This window comes from Erithacus rubecula, assembly GCF_903797595.1.
Source record: "Erithacus rubecula genome assembly, chromosome: 8".
In the NCBI taxonomy this organism is placed as follows: Eukaryota; Metazoa; Chordata; class Aves; order Passeriformes; family Muscicapidae; genus Erithacus; species Erithacus rubecula.
The window spans coordinates 15,547,638-15,571,105 of record NC_136659.1 but is presented as its reverse complement, the minus strand read 5'-3'; the positions used below and the strand labels follow the sequence as shown (position 1 = coordinate 15,571,105).

General features: G+C 40.9%; 1 protein-coding gene across 4 annotated transcripts in view; it reads left to right on the top strand.

Annotated features, from left to right (window-relative positions):
• Positions 1 to 23,468, top strand: part of AGPS (alkylglycerone phosphate synthase) — a 74,559-nt gene that overhangs the window by 3,462 nt on the left and 47,629 nt on the right. For 3 of the 4 annotated variants that reach the window (XM_079310337.1, XM_079310336.1, XM_079310339.1), the window contains exon 2: positions 10,955 to 11,054. In XM_079310337.1, coding sequence (XP_079166463.1) covers positions 10,955 to 11,054 — 100 coding nt within the window. Of the gene's footprint in view, positions 1 to 10,954; positions 11,055 to 19,256; positions 19,501 to 23,468 lie in introns of those variants that run through there. The other variant, XM_079310338.1, reaches the window with a different exon arrangement.

Below are 23,468 nucleotides of genomic sequence, written 5' to 3'. Positions count from 1 at the left end.
AAATAAATTCAATAGACATTTTACAGGCATTTTATGGACATTTTACAGGAAATTATATCTGTGAAGACAGGGAAAGAGCAAGGTGGCTGATGAGGATCTATTGGATAGTATGGGACCTGAGCATGATGAAAATAGTAGGGAATAAGGTGTGGAGATTATACTGGCTATGACTGGGATAGAATCACAGTAGTTTGTATGGTGCTGTGCTTTGGATTTGTGATGGAAACAGTGTTGATAAAACACTAATGTTTGTGCTCCTCATGTGACACAGGGAACACCTGCACTGTGACCAAGGAGGAAAGATGAGCACTCTCACCCTTGGATAGGTACCTTCCTCATATGCAAAGTGCACGAGTTACAAGTTAATGAATTGCACATTATGATTTAGAGAACTTGTGAATTAGAAATCTCATGATTGATGTGATGAATTAGTGAATTCATGAGCTAGACTAGTTTGTACAGAGGGGACTGAGCCCTTCATCATGTTTGCTTTCTTTCCTAATGAGCTTATAAAATGAAGTTTAATTTGCGAAGTACATTATCCTGTAAATTTGAGAAATTGAGTAGTCTGTGGCCCTTTTTGCCTCCCTATTGCCTGTCCAAATATTTTAAATCAAAGGCAAACAGGCAGTGACTGTGGATCCTCCTCTGAAATGAGTAGGGGAAATCCTTCGTAACACTTAAGTTCTGTGTACCTTGTATACCCCACGTTTTGTTTTCCTTTAAGGGCTTTGCCAAAGACCTCTGGTGACTGCTTTTTTTTTTTCCCAGGGAAGTTATAGTCCACCCAGTCCTTCTCTCTTGTTTCACTCACTATGGACTATGGACTTTTAGTGTTAATGTGTGTCAGCTTGAATAATTCAAAGCAATGCACACTGTATCCCAGAAAACTAGAAAGGTTGAAAATGTGCTTCTCTGTCACAGAGAAATATGCAAACTCAAATCACAGTCAGCAGGAAAATGAATAAGCTATTTGGTGATACCATGTGCAACAAAACAGCATCATAAAAATGAAATTATTTAAGGTAGCACTCAAATCATGCAGTCATCATTGATTTAGTTTCCAATTATAGAGGTAATTGTATTAACAAACTGCCTTATTCACTTTGGTGGGAAAACAATTGAAAGTTTTAATGTCCTGGCATCTGCAAATAATAAATGATATGATCTATGCACCCAATCCAACTAGAATCCTAATGCTTGTTTTACCCAGGGCATGCTACAATATCAATATGCCTGAGATAGAAGATACTTCTATGACTTTCTAGAGCCAAGACAATTCTGGAATAAATCTAGAATGGAATAACTGTTCTAGAAATAAATATTGACATATGCTAAAATAGATAAAGGAACTTAGTCCAGAATTAATAACCCAGTATATATTACTATTTACAAAACAGGTTCAATTTTGTGAATAGAAATGTTTGCAGCCTGCATTGCATTACTATTGTGGGAAGAGGTTTAAGAAAAATCCAGAAAGTGTGAAAGTGAGAAAAAAGCAGAGGTTTCATTGACTTCCTTTTTCTGATGCAAGAGGTAATACAAGCATTGGTAGGATATCTGTTCTATCAAAGTATTTTAGTATACTAAATCTATACAAATAGAACACTTTACAGGAACTTAATCTTTGGTTTATTTATAATCTCTTCTAGGGAATACCCGCCTTATCTTCTAACTCTTCCCTCTGTGTGTCCTCTGTAATAAAAATGTTTGCTAAACAGGGGAGGCCCTAAGTTATTTACTGTTCTGATTTTTTCAGAGAGAATGGGGCAAGCTGGCTGCTTTACCACTTTTTTTTTAGATTTTCCACCTGATTGTCACATGACATGGGAATATAAAATGTTGTTTACTCCCTCAGCCTCTTGTCACACCCCACATATTCTGCTAATGCAGTAGGCATTTCGTCATTACCAAGTTTAAAATCTAAACAATCTGCTGTCTCTATTCACACTGTTCTGCAGGAGCTGCTCTTGGAGCAGCTGCACAGGTGCTGGCTCAGGGTAATGAAGACTGTACTTGCATAGGAAGCAATATCAAAGAATCAGTGTAGTCCTTAACAGTGGATGGGACCATGTGCCTCACTTTTATCTTAATACCAGCTAGAAACGTGGGAGGTTTGTATCTGGGAGTGAGTTTCTGAGAAAACAACACCTAATTTCTCAGAATATGTAAATGCAATCCTCATTTTTATGCACTCTGGGCATCTGCTACCAGAGTAATTTAATCTGGTCAGTAGCAGCAGCTAACAAAGAAATGTTGGTACCTCTGGTGGCCCATGACCTGTTAACCCTTTTTTCTACTTTCTCTTTCTAAGTAGCTTGTTCCAGAAGAAGTTATACACTATGAGTTCCCCTTAATCACCCTTGAAGGTTTGGACTAGTTAAACCTATGCATATATTTCCAAATAAGCTTGGCCTCCAGCCAGTGATTGTTTTTCTGGCTTTTCTCAGAATTTTTTCTCAGTTATCTTTTTTCTTTTTGACAGCATTGGGGATACAACCAAATATTGTAAATTGTAAATGGTACATCTCAAAAAACCTGCAAATACTGATGAAGCAGGTTCTGAAGCAGAACACAGCTGTGTTCTGAAGTTTACTTCATTATCCTGTTGAAAATATTAAAAAAAACCCAGTCCTCACCCCCATATCTCTCACAGCCCAAACATCTCACAGTTCAATGTATCCTATGTCTTTGCAGCTCTGTATTGAGTATATACTGGGATTTCCAGCATAATGTAGACCACGTTTAAGAGGGAGAAGCCAATGTAGGAGCTGGAGCAGCAGTTTGGTAGCTGGCAGAGCGAGGCAGCTGGGCTGTAAGCAGCCTGAGAGCATCCCAGGGAAATGGCTTGCTGCTGGCAGGGTGTCAGCAGCAGCAGCAGGACAGAAGGAGGCAGGAGACACGACAGAACTGCAGATGTGATTGGCAGAAGACTGGTGTCAAATGGTCCCAACAGGACCCATCCCAAACTATTGTAATCCTCATTTTTGATTAATCTGCAGGGCTTATAAGGCTGCCACTGGTAAGAGCTAACTGTGCTCAAAGGAGTTACCCTGTTTGTTCCTAGAAAGCCATGGAGCAGTGTGGCTGCTTCTGCAGCCCGTGTTACATGAGGGCAGCTGGTAAGGAGCCTGCAATGCAGCAGCCCTGCAGCACCAGCACCGAGCTGGGCAGGCAGAGCCTGCGCACAGGGCACAGCTGTCCTCAGCAACTCACAGCTGGCACAGCAAAGACAGCTGGAATTCATTCTTCAGCTTAAAACTTTACGAAATATTCTTTGATACCTTTTAAAAACATCTACCTCATTACATCTGCTGCCTTCTCTTCAGCTATTCCTTTTATAAATCTGTCTGAACAGAGTTTATACAGAGTTTTACATTCGAGTTTACAAAGTAAAAAAATTTTACTAAGACCATAGAATTTTTAGATTGTGGCCCTAGAACTTTCCAGATGTTGAACAATCACTGTGCAATATTTCTAGTAATACTCACTAGGAACAGAAATTATGCTTAGGAGAGACTGATGCCAAGTACCACTCCTTTTCCTTGTGAAAATTGGTGAGGTGTTTTGTTAATAGATGTTTCTCAGCTTTCCACATTTATTGTGGTGATAATTTATGTTGCAATTGCAATAAGCGTATCATGTGCTCCCAAAACTACAGCAGAATGCAGTTACTACCCCAATGCAGCAAACATAAAGGATTTCCTATATTCATTTGCAGTTTCTTAATCAATTGATTAAGAATCTGATTTTCCATTAAGCTCTCTTTGCAGAGGTCACTAAGGCTGCTTTTCTTAGCACGCTGTGTGTGTTATGTTAGCTCACAGACTGTTTCCAAGTGCAACAAGAGCTGGAGGTGTGTTGCTTGATGGAAACAAGTCCACTGAACCTATATGTTTTGCTTAGGTGAGCTGATAATACCAAGCAAAAAACGTAGGCTTGGGTAGCCCCCATGCTATGTTTGAGATATTCAAGTCTTTGCAAGTCTTCTCAGGTTACTATGCAAACAACGAAAATGAGAACTTTTTAGAATGAGATTTTGCTGCAGTTCACACATCTAACTTTTTCTCTGCTAATATAGACAGTAAGTTGGCTGTATTAGTTGACAAGCTTTGATAAACTAAATTGCTGGGACTCTGCCTGATTTCCATGCAAAATGTGAAGCTGTTTTTAAGGAGATTTGGTGAGAAAACAGAGCACAGTGAATTTCATTAACTTCATCTGGCTTGTAATGGAAAGGCCTGCAGTTACCCTCAGGCATGAACTTGATTATATAAAGAATAAAAAATACAAAATAAATCACATGCTTTAATTCTAAATTACATTATTTGATGTAATAAGAACTTCCATACCAGATAAAATCTAAATTAGTTGTCTGCCAATAGTAATTCCCAGATGTAAATTGCCCTATTCTTCAACCTCCTTTCTCCCCTCTGCAAGTATAATTGATAATTATGTAATGGCCTGACTGTAGGGGAAGTTATTTTCTGACCTCAGGCTGGTGGCTGATTTATGCCCTGAACTGTGAACATTTATATCCATTATGAATTTTTATCAGGTCCAATCTAATTCCCCTCACAAATGTATGAATATGTATGTATAACCTTTTACTGAATCCTGCTAAGCACTTGGCCTCAATACCATTTGCCAGCATGTTTCACAGGCATATTACTTTTGACTTTGAATATAATGGCTTTTACTTTCATTATGACCATCAGTATTTGCTTGGGAGTGTATCAGTGGTAGTGATAATCCCCAACATGCTTTCCCCCAGTAACTGTCTGCTCTGAGCAGCTCTCAAGCCTCAGCTGGATCCTATGCTGGACCAGAAGGTAACAATCTCCAGCCTGCCAACATTTCCTGCTCCATCCCTCTTAGTCCAGACCCCACCTTTTACATTACAGGTTGATGACAGGCAGAAGGATGATGCTTGCAGTAAATGGAAAGGTTAAAATGTCCTTAGGACTACAATCATTCTGCTGCACTATGACTTCCTGAATTTGCAGGGGTCATTATGTTTTAATGTCAAGAGAAGAGTTTATTTTGGGGAGAAGAAGTTGTTTTGGACTATGGGAAAGACATTAGTTTTGATTTGTGTTGGGTCAGGTCAAAGAGGTGCTTTTGTAAAATACTGGGGATGGAGGACTTAATCTTGGGATGGACTATTACAGCTACATTTTATCACAGGAAAAGGGTAGATTGTGTTTGATTTGGGGGAAACTGGTTATACCTGGTAAAAGAAGGTTGGATTAGGAATGATTCTGGATAGAAAAGTAAGAACTGTTTTACCTAAAGATGGAATTTCACTGAATGTCTATGTGGGCTGACTGCTACCATGATAAAAATAATTGGGTTTTGACTAGAGGCAAAGGAAGATGAGAGAGACTGTAGGGAAGATCATGTGGAAGCAGCAAGAAAAAACAGTGTTTTCCTTTTTCCTCTCAGTCCTGAGACATTATTGGTGGCACCTGCAATGAAAATAAGACAATGAGACCAACTTCAGTGGTCCATGCATGAAAAAATATGAGTTTGTGAATCCTGATAACACACTCTCAGGAACTATTATCAGGCTGGAAAAGTTCATTTATAAAGAACAGGGATATATGCAAAGCCAAAAGAGCCATGTGGGTGGTTACAACAAACAGTTGGCAGTAACTCCATACAGTAATCACAGTCAGTATTAAGCATCTGTGGACTTAACCACAAAACTTCAATTTTGGTGTAAATTCTTTAGCTTGGGAGTGAGTGCTGAGATATGGTCTCTTGTTGGATCACTTAATTATATAATGAACAGCTCTGAAGTTTTTATTTGGATTAAAATTTCCCTGGAACTCAAGTAATTTAGATCTGAGGTTTTGGCTCTAGTCCCTTCCCAGCTTGTACTCAATATAAATTACTCTCCTAGAACCATGACATGTTCAATTTATCCTCCATTTTAGACGGTTGAAAAGTGCATGCATAATTCTGCGCATGTCACACTGTCTGTAATCTGCTGTGACGAATGGACCAAATGACTGAAACTGCTGGGTAATACACTTCATTTTAGTCATGAGCCCACACCCAGCCATAGTTAAAATACCAGGCATTTGAATTATTTGATTTGAATCAATGCCAAATTCAATCTTATGCAAACACAGAAAGGGAGAGGGAAAAGAAGTCCTGGTATTAACCCAGTGATTTATGCGTGGGAACATAAGGCCATAATAAGCAGCAATTGGCCAATTGTAACAAAAGGAGTGGTCCACCATGGAAAATCTGACAACTTTTCATTGGAGCTGCTGTGATTGAGGGGTTGGGAGCATGGGGATACTTTTACATGTAGATAATGACCACAAGAAAAGTAGACTCAGGGACCAGGATTCCCACCTTCTGTCAAAAACACTGGTCAAGCTCAGTACACCCATCTCCATTCACATTAGGAGGATTTCCATGGTGCAGTACAATAGAGGATAACAAATATTCCTATTGTGGAGACAAAACCATGAAATAGCTATATCACACCTGTCTGAGAGAAATAGATATTTTTTCATTATCTAATACCTAATAACTATGTCAAATTAAGAGCTGTATCCAGAAATTATGAACTTTGGTGTTGAGTTTGGGGCCATCTGATTTGCCCATTAGGACTAGGAGTTTAGTTACAGGAAGGCAAAGTCAACTGAACCTTCCCTAGGAGAAAGGAGGTCTGCCTAGAATTTTGTCAGCATTAGATATCCTACAGGGATAATGACTTTGAGAATTATTTTATACTCTGAAATATTATTGTTTTTCTAAGGGCTCCTTTTACTATGTAGCAAGGCCATGTTTGCATAACCAAATGATAGGAAAGGCAGCCAAAACAACTTTTTAGCTACACTTACTAATTCCAGTATTCAACTCAACCCAACCAAAGAGGTTTCTGGGTAGTGGCCTTGCCCAGAGAGGCTCTGAATGAACTTCCTCTGAAGTTACACATGGAAAGGTTCAACTCCTTGTAGCTCTTTAAGCAATTTTCTCCTCAGCCAGAGATCTATCCCCTAATTTGATGCCTCTCAGTGGAAATTTTTTTCCTCTCAATTGTCATGCCAAACAGTTGTCTGCTTTGTTAGTTTTTTCACAGAAAGGCACCTGTTCAATTTTAGATACTGTTCAGCCTGTTCCACTTCAGTGGTCTGCACTACTCCTCCGAGAGCCCTGAGCTCTCCACATATTTCAGGCTGCCAGTTCTCTTACGTGCTTTTCCCCAGCAGCCAATTTTGCTCAGAAGCTCTTACGACTGAGCCAGCTTCCATTCCTTCATAAAGGGATACCCTCTTGTTATTGCAATTGAGGAGTTTCATAAGAGGCTTTTAATGTCTCCAGAGTGTTGTTGTGTACAATAAAATCTTGAATTAAGCTTTACCTAACTCTCGTTCATGCAATACTCATTTATTGGCAAATTGCATTTGTTGCTGCTGTTGACAAATACTTCTAGGTTTGTTTCTAATACCACAATTACATTATCAGATTAATATAGGCTTAAATAAAATGTTATATGCTTAGTTTGAATAGCAGGAGCATTTCCAAGCCTGAATCACTAGTATGTACACTGCCATCTTGTGTCCTGAAGTTCTAGATAATATCAAAATGCACAATATGCACAGAGCTTTTCACAAAGTAGGAGTTAGCTATATGAGTGGAATCTGGAAGGTTATCAAAAGATGTTTACTGTTATTACCTCCTCTTTCTTGTAAAATGTAAAATAGTCATTAAAATAGCAAGTCTGACTGATAAGTCTAAATCCATCTGTTCTAAGGATCTATTCCTTTTAATTAGTTATTTGTGGGTAACCCAGTTAAAAAAAAAAAAAAAAAAAAAAAAAAAAAAAAAGGCTACAGAGAAAATTCTGGTACAGCCAAGCCACTCTCTTTTTTCCAGCAATAAGGTCCAATAAGGACTCCAAGGTTGGACTCCTCTGTTGCAAGGCAACCTCTGGGCTGGTGTGGAGTTCCCAGAGCAGTTCTGTGCTAAATGCTTCTCTTCTGCCAAAAGGGGGTATGATAGAAAAGAGTGAAGACATTTTTTTAGCTAGAATCTCTCCCTTTGGAGCAACCATGGTCTGAACATAACTAGATCATCACTGAGTCTGCTCCAGTGCTCACCAGAGGACTGGGCACTTGGTTGTGAGAGGACCTAAAGTGACATGGACTTACAAAATGAAGAAAGAGAATCCAACATTTCTGCCCCGCAGTATTTATTCCAAACTGGATTCAAAACACAAAACCAATGACATTTTGGTGGAGGAAATAAGTACTGCATGCTCTTTCCCTAAAAATGATCATTCCTTCATAACATGCTAATCAAAGAAGCCTTTTTGTATGTTCATACTTCCAATTGCTTTCACTATATATAACAGTATTAGGTCTGTCTTTTTGTTGTGTTTTTATTAATTTTAGCTTCTTTCTTTTGATATTTATAATTGCAAGTGTGTAGGAGCACTCTCAAAGTTTTGAAAACGACTCTACAAAACCCCAAAAATTTATTCCATGCAGTTGTTCCCTGAAACAAGCATAAGGAGCAAGATAGGGAAAAGGGTGCAAAATCAAATGCTAAGCTTAGAGACACCTGGGGCAGGGCAGAAAATAGTAAATGCCTATCAAGGTAAGAGATGCCAAGGTAAAATGGCAGAGAACATTAGCAGGGGACAGAAGTGCCCTCGCCCTTACCCACTCAGACATTTGTCTCAGTTAGTGGCTTTCCACACCACAAATTTTTCCTTCCACCTGTTTGGCATTTCTTTGCCCATATGTACATACTCGTGTACGTGAACTTACAGCATTACTTTCCACCTCTGAAAGGCAAACACTTGTGGCACCCATTATTGTCTGAGGCAGGCAGGGCTTCTGTCTCCCAAGGTCATTTTTTTATGCCTTACATACATAATATACAATGACACAGAGTTTAAAGAACCTCCCTTTCTTGTGACATGAGCAGTTATAATGACTTGAATGAGCTTTTGCTTCTGTTACAATACTTTTATACTGTATATAATACTTTTATAATACCTTACTGCTTTATGAACTTCAAAAAGCCATGTGTGTATTGCAGCCTGGTTGCATAACCTCCTGCTCAGTAACAGGAGAACATTAAAACTGTTTGCACAACACAGTGTTTAAGTAATGCAAAAAGCTTATTGAAAAGGGCTTTGTCATTTCAAAATCTGGAATGCTTTGCTAAGATTGTTATTTTATTTACTTTATCTGCCCATAAGATTTGTGCCAGTTTTCTTAGTTTTCTAGTGGAGTTTTCTTACTTTATATCCTTTGCTGTGTTATTATCCAAGAGATTTTCAGATAGAAAAAGCTAATTGGCTACATATGAGGAATGATAAAACAATAATTCCAATACTTATATAAGTTACATAAAATTAAGCAGGAAACTGTTTTCTGTAATCTCTGTTCTACTGTAACCTTTGATGGGGTGTGCATTTACCTCCCTGGTGACTGAATAGCACTGGCTGTAATAGTTATGGGAAAAGCAGAAGAGGGAAAACTACTGCAAACAGAGCAGGTCTGAGAGGAGAACTGATGTCTTTTGTGTCCTCAGTTCCTGAGGATGTTGGCTGACACAGCCTGTGACTGGACAGTCCAAGCCTCTCAAGCACCCCAAGCTCCAGCTTTTGAGTGTCTGCCAACAGTTGCCATTCTGTGTTAGACTGCATAATGTCCTAGCAATGGATGAAAGTTTTTTGTTTCCATTTCCAGTTTGCTTTCCATTACCGTGTTCATTTTGTCACTGTGAGACCTTCACTGGTGCTAGAAGATGCCTGTCCATCAGCTGGCCCATTTTGGTAACTACCTACCAGCAGAAGTTGATGGTGGGAGACAAAATATGAGGGATAATTCTGTGAATGGAACCTATCCCCTCTGGATGAGTTATTACATGCTGCAGTACCATGTCTGAGCTGCTGGGTGAATCCTAAATGTGAACTTTGGAGAAAATATTAGCTCAAGTTTAGACTTTCACATTCCCATCAAAGAGTGCCCTGTGACCACCTCAAGTCACAAGCATTAGGCAAAATTGTAACCACTTGTGTGCAGCTGGGTCCAGCTAAATCAGCAGTGTCCTTGAGAGATCAAAGAACACTCAGGGAAAGAACAGCATCAGGGAAGGGCAGATAGAGCTGCATTGAACAAAGCATTTCTTTATATTTTATCCTGTAATTAAGCTTAATATTTCTAAACTTTTCCAGGGATACCAAGCCTACCATGTGTGTTATTGCAGTCCTTGGCCCTCCTGGTAGAAGTAAACTACCCCACATCCCTAGAGCACACATTTCCCAGAGGCCTTGCATGTACTTTATTACTCAAGCATACTTGTCTGAAGAGAAAGGAGCTCTACTACCAAGCACAAAATAAAAGGTATTGAATTCTAAGTTTCATAGGTTTTTGTTTTATGTTTTAACAAAGCTGGCTTTCCTTTAAAGTGTCCATCTGCAGGGCTATAAACATTAGTGAGGAAGCCTCTGCTTAGGTTTATTTTCTGTTAGCAAGAGCAGTTGGCCATCTGCTGGGTAAAGGGAAGGCTGGGCTTTGGTGCATTTGGAAGCAAAGGTCACAAGCAGCACATCCCAGTCCTTTGCCAATGACACATTTAGGCTGGATTAACAGAAAATTGTTAATCCACCCTGCTCAGCTTTTCAGATCTCCTTAGATCAGAACTCAGTATCATGGAATTTCAAATGACCTTCACACAGAGATGCTGCCCACGTAAGATAATTGCTGTCCCCAGATGTGGCAGGTCAAATGAAAAGATGTCACCAGGTCTTAGGGTCCAGCTTCAGCCTCTGTGTTTTGGGATGTGAGATGGGGATGTCTGTGGCAGCTGGGGACTGCAGGACTCACTGCTAGCCCTGTGCCATGACCTCCTGCAGGGATTTGCAGGTCTGAGGACAAAACTTGCCCCAGAGGCACTGATTCAAATCAGCTTGTTACAGGTCAGCTCTCCAGAAGTCTGAGGGATGCTTGTGCAGCTGGCTGTAGAGTCTCGTTCCAACACTTGGTACATTTTGAAGAGTCCTGGAAGCAACGTACAAGGTAAGATGGAGTGAGAAATCAAGGGTTCACAGGGAAAAAAAAAAACAAACTTGGAAATATTTTCTTTCAAACCTAGTCAAAGCATAACTGACTCACATCTCACGTAAGATTGACAAAGCATAAGGATCAAGTTTGCCTGCTTTAACACAACTAACAGTGCCATACAACTCAAGTAAGAACTACAGAAGGCAGGAACACTTGGCAATTCTGGGATACACAGTTATCACCCAGAAAATAAATCTGAGGCAAATAATTTTTTGTTTTTAATTTTTAATGGCTTTTAGAAAGTGCTTAGAAGCTGCAGTAAAATGTATTTAGATACTATAACAAAAGTGTTTAGAAGATACTTTGCTGATATATAAATACACAATTCAGTTTAAAAAATAATTGCTAAAAAGCTTTCTATAAAAGCCACTGAAGATCCAAAAAGAGTGCTTTCTGCTCTGAGTTGGAGAATTTGAATGATGTACTGAGCACTAAATGAGGAATTTAAACATTTAATTTACATAAGACAGAAATGATTCCTAGCCATGTAAGGAAAGATTCAAACAGAAGAAAAACTCAAATTAGGGGCTCAAGAACAATCATTTTAGCTCTGCCTTGCTTTCCTATGTACCAGGAGTCACAATCTCCATTCCAGCTGAAACTTGCTATTTTAATTGGAGTAAGGCAGTTTTAATGCTATTGGCCCAAGTTGCTTTGTACCAAGATGTCCAAGCAAGTGCAATCATTGTCACAATAAGATAATTGTCCTGATAAATGCCTCAATTTTCTAACTCTCCCTCTGCTGAATTTATTATCACAGTTTTATTCTTCCTTCAGTCACAAGGTTGTACTATTTTCCTTAACTGCCCTCTTAAAACTAGTGCATCCATAGGCCAGGAGGGAGTGATCTAGTAAGGGAGCCAACAGTATTATTCCAGAGTCTTGATGTTCCAGCAAGCTTGGGAATGATTGCCCTGAGGTTTCTCACCAAGCTGCTTTCAGCTCACAAGGGCATGAGGAATCACTTAGTACCTCTTTTTATGCCTAGTCATTAGGTATATTTACAGTAGTACATTCTCCCTCAAAGTCTGGAACTGCTTTCTTTGCCCCTACTTTCTGTTTTACAACTGTACCTTTGCCCCTAAACTTCCAGTGCTGCAGTGCTGAGGAGCCATGAACACAAGAACAGCTTGTTTTTTCAGTTCTCAACACACAAAGAATGTTGTGTTAAAGAGAAAATAAATTCTGCTTTTCTCTCATTTGAAAATGCCTACCTTCTCCAGCAACATCACTGCATGTAATGGAGCAGTAAGCAAGCAGCAGAGATTAATTATCTCACAAATATTTTGGAGAATCAAGCAGTTCACCCATTTGTGCTGCTCCATTTCCCATGTTTTCAGCTGAAAGAGCAGGCTGCTGTCTAAATTGATGGCATCCTTTTCAGCTGAGACCAGCTTAATCTATTTTGTGTTCTTCAAAAAAGGAGCTGCCTTTGTTGTCCCTTGTATGTGCCACATTTCTCTATTGAAACAAAGCACTGGAGAACAGTATTGGCTTGACAGTGCCTGGGACTGGAGTCCTCAGGTCTGGCAAGGCAGCAGCAGCAGGAGCATTTAAGGTGTCCTGCTGCTGCAAATTCCACAGGATAAGCTGACACCAGTCATTAATTGTATATACTTAATTAAACTTCTACAAGGTGAAAATCAAATATGCAGATGAATTCACATCATCATCAGGAAAGAAACAACATTTTAAAAAGTTAGAATCAACAAATAACCAATATTTCCAAAAAGGCCTGCTACTGACTCTCACTGTTCTGTCGTCAGCAGTGCTTGCTTTCTTATAGGTAATGATGCTTTTTAGTGGTTCCTGCCCATGAGTGTCCACTTTACTCTTCTCCAGGAGGGTCTCTCTCTCATGACAAAGACAGTTTAGCTGCCTGTGGAGCAGCTGCTGAACTGCTTCAGTTTATGGCTTTGCATATTCAGATAAATTGCCGCTCATTTCTCTTAATATACTGTGCTGTAATTTGAAAAATCCTGAAAGTCAACCCTTTTCACCAGCATTTTAATGTTAAAACTGTGTTTTAAAAACAGCAACAGATTTGTATGTGAGCAGAAATGTTGCTTTTACTCTTTCAAATATTCTGTTCAGATGCCCTTGACAGCCCCAGCCTAAACTAGAATTGAATCAACATTTGTTGCATTTCACATAATGACAGAATTAGCTCCATTTTTTCAAACTTCCTTGACTTACTACCTGATCCCATTATTCAGAATTCAGTCTGTCTCCTCCTTTTGTTTTTTCGATCCCAGAAGGGACAGAATTGAACAACTTAGATTCAGTTCCAAGGAGAGTAAGTTATGGAAGCTGTGTGCCTCTGCCCCAAACAAAATGCAAATGGTTTAGTACTAGCATAATGATAATTTAGCTGCCTGTAAACCATTAAATCACTACTTTTCTGCTGTGGTTGGCCACTGGTGCAACACCACGTGGTGGATGATGCTGACTAGCTTGTGTTTAAGTTCCCTGTTCACAACTCTATGACTCTGGTTCCTCTTTTGCTGTCTGCAATTCCTCCTTCCCATTTCTCCATTTCTTGAGCAACAGGAGAGGCACAAAAGAAACATGGTACAAGAAAACAGAATATGGTGTGTTCATGGCACTGGCAGTCTCCTGCCAGAACTTTCTGTGGCAAGCCCAAAAAATGCTGTTTCTAAATGTTCAGTTTGCCTCCATTATCTTGCCATGTAATTGCTTAGGGTGCTCAATCCCCTTTTGGCACAGCACATGAAGGGACCATTAAATGCTTAATACCACCATGTGTGTTTGTCCACACTCTGCCTGACTCTGACCTAATCTGTTCTCATTATCTTCGCATGTATTCCTGAATTCTTCATTCTGAGCCGTGTCTCCCAAAATGAATTGTGTTAGTCCCCTACATTACTTCAGTACATCCAGGGAGAGCTTTATTTGGCAGTCCAGAGGGAATTTGGGCCAAAGCAGAAGGAATTGCTGGAAACTTTGAGGGAACAGACTAAGAAGGAACTGAATATCACTCAGGGCTGAAACAAAATACAAGTTCATGGGATGGGAGAAAGTGGCTATTTATGTAAGCACATCTTAATGTAGTTTAGTGAATAAACTGCAAATCTGCAGAACATCAGGACTCAGCCTAACCCATTTCCCCATCAGACCTTAAATGACAGTCATAGTCTCCACTGTTAGCTGTGTGTTAAAAGACTATGCATCTGATTTATAAAAAGGATATGAGTGCCTGCATATATCAGAACAAATACAGATGCCTCAGAATGATTGTACATTGCCTTCCATTTTCACAAAGCACCTAGAAATTTAGATGCTTAATAAAATTCCCTCTTATTAACTAGTATAATCTTGACTTTCCATCAGTAGCTACCTTTACAGGACAATTTTACTATTGTGTGGGAGATAATTATCAAGTAATATGATATAAGAATTATTAGACAGGCAAAATTAGTATACAGAAAATTCAGGTCTGGAGTTACTAAAGCGATAGTAAAAATATATATCAGTAACAACTCTGTTTTGGAGCATCAGTGCAAGGCTTAGTGAAGCACAGCAGTGAGGAGTCTATATGTGTTTTTAAATATACTGTGGACAATGACTTAGTATTTGATTCTCAGTGATCATTCCTTGTTCAGATACAGACTTACTTTTAAGTTCTAGCATTTCTAAGCTTTCAGTTAATCTTGCTGACTGAAAGCTGAAATAGTTGACCTCCTTTTACATTTTCCCTCTTTAACAGGAGAGAGTTGACCACCATGTACAAAAACATCTGCATTATTTGTATCTGTAAAGAGAGAAGACAATGCCCACTAACCTTTTCTATACAAAAAAGGTCAGCTTTTGGTTGGAGATCTCTAAATTAGAGGTTTCATTAAAGGCCCATGCTCTTTCTTATAATTTTTCCCCTATTATCATTCCTATCCTTGTGTAACTTTTCAAATCCAGGCTTATCCTTGCCTGGCTTGAGGTTCTGCAGGCTTCTCTGTAGCTCTAAGCTCTGAGACCCAGGCCTTTCCTTTTCTGTGGCAGAGGCTGACAAGCTGAGCTCATAGTGTTGTAAGCTGGTAGTGGATGGATGGATGTATTGATGGATGGAGGCAGTGCCTTTTCCCAGGGACTCTGCTGACGTTATAAAACTGACACAATGCCTTAGTAGGTCTTAGAGAAATTGGCTGCTACAGGAAAGCTTCTTGGCCCATTCTATATCAACAAAACTCCTCCCAGAGCATGAATTACTTGGTGTTGAATGACATGTTCACAAATGTGTGTAGGCTTGGTTGGTTTTTTTTTCCCCTCTGAAAAAAATGACTAATCCAGAGGTTATCTCAAGGACTTATGCCTTTTTCCCCCTTTTATTGCCTCAACAGCTTCTTCTTAGTCCATGATTCAGCTGTGGATGTCTCACACCCATCCTAAACCTCTTCTGTAGGCGGTGCCTTTTGTACAGGGGTACAGAACAAAAAGGTCTTTTAATACATTAGTGTCAATCACATCTTAATAGTGGCTGAACTGGAGAAAGCAAGAACATCTGGAACACGCCTTATTCAATAGGTGTTCCTCCTGTTTAAACCTTGCAAGCAGCACCATGAAGAGTCTTGAAAAAAATTCGTTTCTAGTTTTTCTTTTTTCTAGAAAGCAAAGGCTTCTTTATGTCTATTTTCTCAAAGCCTAGTATTATGATAATGTTCTTCTGTTGCCTTCAGAAGCAATGAGGTGAATTAAGAATTGTAGCTCAAATCTGAGTCACTTTAAAAATAAACAAAAAGAATCCCACAACTCTTTCTGCTATTTAGTCAGTAAAGGAATAGTACAAATATGTACTACAGCACTGCATTTCCTGCCAGAACTGGGAACTTTCTCATGTTTCAATAAAACTTCTTTGAAACGTTTCAAAATTCTTACTAAGATTTAGGTTGAACACTGTAGTTTACCTTCCCTCCCTGGTGTATGTACTTGCTACTTCCCACCAATTAATTTTCTGCATCTGACACCTCTATCTCAGGGGCTCTCATGCTATATCAGGTGATTCTCTACAACCTGTTGTAGGACTCCACTCAAGGAAAGAAGATTTATCTGAAGAGTCTTTTCTTTGCACAGCCTGTGTGTGGGTTGCCAAGGAGTGTAGTGTTTGTCCTGAGAGCATGTTCCCTCTGTGGTCTCCCATGGGACCACTGCGTAATGGAACTCTGAGACACCTTGTTATGAAGACCTCTCTGAAAGCTAAAAGTACTCTGGCAACTTTGTCTTACACTGAAGACTGGCTTTAAAACTGTGTTTTTTGAAAATGCCTATATGCAGAACTCTGGAAATATATGCAGGCTTTTAACGATATGAGGTGTCACACTAAGCTGGCATCTCACGCATTACAGATGCACTTGGTTTTGTGGGGACAGCTCATGGAATGGCAAAGGCTGCTGCTGTGGCTCAACAACAATTAGAACTCTTCCAACTCCTGCATTGTAGATCTGCTGGTATTTTTACTGGTCTAAGTTCTCTTCGGTGTCACAACATTTCAAAATCGTGTTTCCTGTTTTTTTTCTCAGCACTACTACTTATCAGAATTAATTATATGATTAAATTAGATATAGTTTTTGAAAACATGCCAGTGATTCACTTCAGGCAAATGAGAAACAGTGACCTCACAATCTGACGGCACATTTTGTTACTGCTGCTTTTTATGAAGATTGCCATCCTTCCAAGGGAAGCAGGGATTGCACGCAGAGCACTGGTAGGAGCTTAGCACTCTTACTGTAAGAAAAGACCCCTCTTGCACAAAAATGAGGTGTGACTGAGCTATTCCTCTGCTTTGCAAAAGACAAGGCTCTCAATAGTTTCCAAATCATACCACCATGTCTCTAGCATCCCCAGTTAAATCTCCATTCACACACATACTTAAAAAGTAATTTGGAACTTTTTTGAGAAATAGGTTGAGTGGTGACAAATATTACTTATCAAATGCTAGTTGAGGTCAATTTTTCACTGTGAAGCTCTACAATTAGGATCAAATACATGACCAATGGGCTCATTATTGTTCCTTACAAGTGACTGTGATACAAGGAGATATTCTAAGAAAATCTGAAGCCTACTACAGGAGATATAGTATCTCTTTGGCAGCTTTCAGCAATGTGGAAAGTTTTAGGTAACTGTGACTGAAAGTCCCTCCAGCTATATCCAGAACTTCAGTAAACAATGTGAATTGAAATTCAGTCAAGACCTGTGCTTGTTCCCTACAGACTGCCTCCACAGCAGCAGACAGCTAAATGTGGATATGCATGAGTTAATCCAGAAACTTGTACACAAATTATTCACAGGGGGGAAATTTAACTCCATATCCAAACTATCAAACTGCCACAACAGTTGTTTATGTTGCACTAATACCAGAAACCTAACTTAAGGCTAAGATCCCATTGCAACTAGTGCAATCACTGCCCCAGGAAAATTGCAGACTGTTTTCTAGACAAAGTACACAAAGGGCATAAAATCAATTAACAATGGTGAGAATAAAAGCAAAACAAACACTAATAGCACCTAGGTGGCTTTTATGAACTGCTTCTCATCAGCAGGCATTACTGGGGTTGGTCCTATATTGTCACACAGTCCATAGTGTATTTATCTTCAGACCAGTCTCTAGGGACATACTGTTATCCTTGGTTTATATATGGGGAGCTATGACTCAAAGAAGCCCCAACATTGCATGTAGGTAAGGACCTGAGCCCAAGTCTCACTTGGGCTTGTGCAGTATGTTCTGCTCCCCAGAGAACTTCCTGCAAATTGCTTAGCTAATGGAAAGGTACCATGTTGAAGTATCATGGGAGAAGCAGGTCCCTAAAAGAGGTTTGAAAAAGGGCAAGGGTTTTATCAATTTTCATGGGATTTTATTTCACATACATAACAAACATCTGAAGAAGAAATGAACAAATCAACACTGATAGACAAAATGTCATTATGAAATATCAGCATCACATAGATCCCAGCAATCCACTTCAGGACTTCCAAAAAGCTGGTCAGTGCCAGTCAGTGGCACAGTAGGTCCTGTGTGACAACAGTGTGAGATACTTCATGTCACAGAGGAAAAGTTGGAATTAATCTGAGTAGGTCATCTAGCCCATCACCTTGCCCTGAGCAGAACTGCTTATAATATGTCAGACACATGTATATTGTCTGTTCTTAATGCTGTCTAATGAAAGTGACTTTGTTCTCTACTTAGGCAGACTACAACAGTTTTTCATTTTCACTGCCATTAGAAAGTAGTCTAATGCTAATACTGAAGTTATATCTTGCAGTTTGAGCTCATTACTTCTCACCAACCTAGCTGGGACATGAACAGCAGATTGATTGCTTCCTTTCACTCCAGAGCAGTCTTTTACATACTTGATGACTGATAACCTATCTTAGTCTTTTGTAAGGGACTCAGTTTGTTAAGCTTTTTTTCATTCCCTGATGGGAAAAATGCTGTTCTCATCTGCTCGTCTTCACATCCTGTCCTGAATGGAAATCCAAAGCATTCCAGTGCATCAAGGCAAATTCATAGCAGAAAACTCCTGGGGCTGGCATCAAATCTGTATGCCCCCTTAAACCCCAGTTCTCGTCCCTTTTCCAAGTGATGCTACAGAGTGAGTCCCAGATGTTCCCACAGGGCCCAAATACAGTTAGGATTGTCAGTCTCCCTAGGGATTGGCCGGTGATGGCTACCCCAGATAGAGAAGGGGATGCAGTCCCAGCACTCATCTCGTGGTGCGGGAGCAGCTCCCCGGGACCTGGATCCTCCCTTCCCGCACAGCCGGGCTGGGCTGCACTCACCAGGGCCTTGTGCCCCTGTCAACAGCCACGATAAGATCTGTGATACCTGTAGGATTATCTGCCACCTCACCGATCCATTTCTTAAGTAACCCGCCTATGCTATTGCCATGAATTAGCATTTCGTCACTAGCTTAGGCAATCCTCATCTCTCAAGGCCACCATTGTGTTCTCTCAAGTTTGTTCAGCGACCCAGAGGGGCTGTAATCACAGCACCGGAGGCGGGAAATGGTTCATAAAGGCCTTTTCTCCCTCTCTCCGGTTTACCCACCGAGCGCAGCGCAGCGAGCGGAGCCGCGCCCGGCCGGGCCGGGGAACGGGAGCGAGCGGCCGCGGCGCGGGGGGCGGGCGGTGCCGCCGGGCGGCGCCTTCCGCCCGCGCGCCCTCTCACCCGGCGGCGGTCGCGCCACAACACGGAAGCGATGGCGGCCGCGGCCGGGGAGGCAGCGGGAGGCGGCGGCGGCTCCCCGTCCTCCGCCCGGCGGCGGCTGCGCATCATCTCCGGGCACCTGCGGGGCTCGCCGCGGGCGCCGGAGCGGGGAGCGCTCTCCCCGAGCCCCTGCAAGGCGCAGGGCGGCTCCGCCGGGCCGGCCTCCGGCTCTATCCCGAAGAAGCGGTGGGTGCGGGCGGGGGTCCCCGCGGCGGGGCCGGGCCGGGCGGGCTCCCGGAGCGCGGGGCCGGGGCCGGGCGGCCCGGGCTGTGACAGCGCTCGGATAGCGCTCTCCTGCCGGGCGGGGACGGGCGCGGGCCGGCGGGGCCCGGGGCGGGCCCGCGGGGCTCTGCGGGGGCTCTGCGGGAGCAGCGGCGCTCCGGCGGAAAGCGGCGAGGCACAGCCCGGGCGCGGTGAGGTGCTGAGGCCGTGCGCCGCCGAGGGGACTCGAGGAAACCGAAAGGCGGTCTCCAGCCTCTTTCGCTTTTGTAGTCAGTGACATGGTGTTAACATGGAAAGTCGTTCATGGGCATCTTCATCGCACCTTTAGATATGATGGAGAAGTTTTGTTTTTGTAAAATACTTTGAGACTGCTTTAATGAGGAATGTAGCACGTGTGTCTGGTCTCTCAGTCCTCCCCTGCTCACCGAAACCTTCAGCTGATGTAAATACTGCCAGAGTGTGCTCATGCATTAGGCTCTAACAAAAGTTTCTTAGAAATGAATAATTTTAGGGCTATGAACTACTTTTTCTGGTTCTTGCTGTCCGTAGTAGTAAGAAATCAGTTGCATTACATCAAGGGAAGATAAACAGTCAAATCCTCTAGTTCAAAATTGTTTCACGGGCTCTTGGATTTGTTTTTCTGCTAGAGGTTTTTTTTTTAGTGCTATGATTATAATACCATCATGTTCTGCTGGAATAGACTTGTATTAGTTTTGTGGTGTCCTTTTACTGCTCCTCCTTTCTCCGATGTGGGTTTTCTATATGTGCTTTCTATCTTGTAAGAGCATTTTAAGGCTTAGGCTGTAGATAGCCTCCTGTTCTCTCTTGAGCTGTGGATGGGAACTAGTTCATTAGTGCATGGGGGCAGCCCAGAGGCAGACTGGGCAAGCAGTGAATAGAAGAGCTGTTCCTCCTCTGAGCAAAGTCCATTCAGCCCATGCTTTGCTCCCAGCCTTTTCAAAAAGAGAGCAAGAAACAGGCTGGATTCTCTGGACAGGCAATTTGTGGCCTACACAGTCAAAAGCTGAACTTGCCTGCTTTGGGAGGACTGGCATGTCATGCACATGCAGTCAGATGTGAACAGCAATGAAAGTCTTTAGTTATCATTGAGGGAAATTTGATGCTTGTGCAGGAGATGAGTCAAACAGTGCTGCTCACTGGGACAAATGGGTTTTTCTGAAGTTGTTGCCTTCCATATTGAGTTTTTGTTTGGTTTGTGTCTAGGAAGAAATCACTGTCTATGAAAAAATACCAGCTTAGCTATTTTTCAGGGACTTATTTTAAATGGATTGCTCTATAATTTCTGCAGGCGGTTATTGCATCTGTAAAGAGCAGGAGAAATAAACTTTTGTGAAGATGTCTGTGAACTCAAAGATAGCTTCTTTCTCAGTGGAGACACAGGCTTGGGGAACTTAACACCTGTACTTCTACAAGTTATTGACGTTACTCTCCCCTGTTAGCATTTGCTATAGGACCATAATGCATTCGTGCTTTTACTCTAAATAGCTTGATCTGGACTGAGAATAAAAATTTGCTGTGGAGGTGTAAGGGAGCTGCTGGAAAGCTTAGCTTGTTCTTCACCAGAGGTACAACTTTCTTGTACTTAGAGCCCAGCCTTTTTTTTCTGTGTGTATAAACAAGAAACACTTAAAGGGAGCTTTATCTCAGTCTTAAGTTTCTATTTGAATATCTGAGATGCAGTTGAAACACTCTTAAGATGCTGCATGTGAAAATTCTGATACTTCAGTATGGCTAGGAAATTAGGATCTTGGTTGAGCTTGTGTTTGAGAATAATACCCAGGTTTTGGAGTGATGGAGCAGAAAGTTCTGTTGCCTGCACTGATGTGGAGGGGGCAAGCAATGAATTCCTGAGTCTTGTTCTAGTGACTCACAGCTAATCTGGAGCTGGTTTATTTGTGAGGTCAAAAAGGTTGATGGGAAAATCTAGTAAAAATAACTGACCTAGAGATAGTACATGCCCTTTATTGGTAATATCAGGACAATCCATAGCTGGATGCTGTTTTCTTGTAGTCTGTTGAATGCTGATTCAGCTCTTCTGTCTCTTTTGAACTGATACTTTGAATTTTCCTAGCAAAGCTGTAGCCAAAAGTACTTCAGCAAATTTTTTGTTCTTTACACCTGTTGCGTCCTTCCTGTAGTGTCTGAAATAGTAGCAAAGCTATGGATGCTACTTTAGCAGATTTAGGTGCACTGTCCTCATGTTGCATTTCTTCTACAAGTAAATGGCTTTCTTTGATGAAAAAAACCCTTTGTAGTACTTTAGGTCTGTGATCACAGATTTTTTTTTTCCTGGCTGCTTTTCTAACAGTCAGTAGACAGTGGCCTCTACAAACATGGCTTTCTTGTTGATATTTCAGTGACCAAAATGTTAAAGACCTTATCCAGACATTATCTCTTACCAGCAAGGGGAGAATGGAGAGTACGTGGTAGTGACTTTAGCTGAAAACTTACTTAATCTTCAGAATAACTGTGTATACATGAAGTGTTGAACTTGTACTGCTTTGGAAGCAGTCAGGTTCTTCAACTTCCTAGAACAGAGCTGTACTGGAGTAACTGCTGGGTGTGCTAGAAAGTGAGAGTGCCTCAGGGATGGAGCATGCACTGATAATGATCTCATCAAAATAGCTTGTATAATATAACTTACTTAAATCAAACTTTCAACCATTTGGTCTTTGTTAAAAGGGATAATTGATTTAGTTTAACTAAACATTGATTCAGTAGCTTGTAGGCTTAAAATTTATTCTGACCTGGAGCAACAGAAAGCAGGGCAGGATCTCCTGATTATCCTATCTCTCTGCAGAGAAGCTGCTTTCCTAGGGGATGAAGAGAGGCTTGTGAATATCTTTTAATTATTATGGACATACTGTTACACAGGGTAAACTAAGGTATGAGCGTGTAGCGAGCTGACTGCTCTGTGGGAGTTCACAGACAGGTTGTTCAGGGTAATGTGTTCATGTTGCTGTACCTTCTTCATATAGACACTTGCAATTCTTGCTGCTAACAATTGTCATGTTATTATGCAGCAGCATAACTCCTACTTGAATATAACAAATGTCTTCAGAGAGGCTTTGTATCTTACCCCCCCAATACTCAGAGCCATCTTTATAATAAAGACTTCATCCTTTAGAGAACTGTGTTTAAGCAACACGTGGTGCTAAGCTGTATCCTGGTGTAGCTGACTTCTGAGTTTAAGGTGATGAAAAGGGGTGAAGAAGGAAAGGGCTGGTCCCATTTCACCAGTCTTAAGAAATCAGAAGAGTAAGAATCTGTTGCATTGAGGAAGGTGTGGCAGTTCACAGGAGGTTGTGATTGCATCAAAGCAATTAACTGTTAGTCAAACTTAATACTTGAGGAACAGATAAAGAAGGTTCTCTCATGGAAGCATTAACATGAAAAAAGGTGTCATAATCTGATGGTAAAAGTGACTTCATATGCGACAATTCTTGTCTAACACGTAGCTCCAAGTAGTTGCGTGTCAGGAAGATTAAGTGTAGGAAATCTGTAAAAATTTATGTAACACAGTATTTCTTGTTAGATCATTTGATACCAAGTAAGCCAAACTGGATATATTCCATTAGCTAAATTTTAACAGAAAAAAGAACCTCGATGAAAGTGTGAAGTGTTATGTAAAGCTCAGTATAGATTATTCTATGAGAGCAAGTAGCAGTTTAGGCAACGACTGAGAGACTTGTGTAGATTAGCTGCTTGTTATCTAGTGATCTGTACTGTTATGTACAAGAACATGAATGTGTATATAGCTGTTTATTTAAGCTTAATGTGTTTATTTAAACTGAATAGAATTAGAATAATCTGATAATGCAATAGATTAAAGTGATTACTTGGACTAGAAGCTACTTTGAGCTGAAGCAAATTAAGAAGATCAGTAGTGTAGCAGACTGCAGTCAATTAGA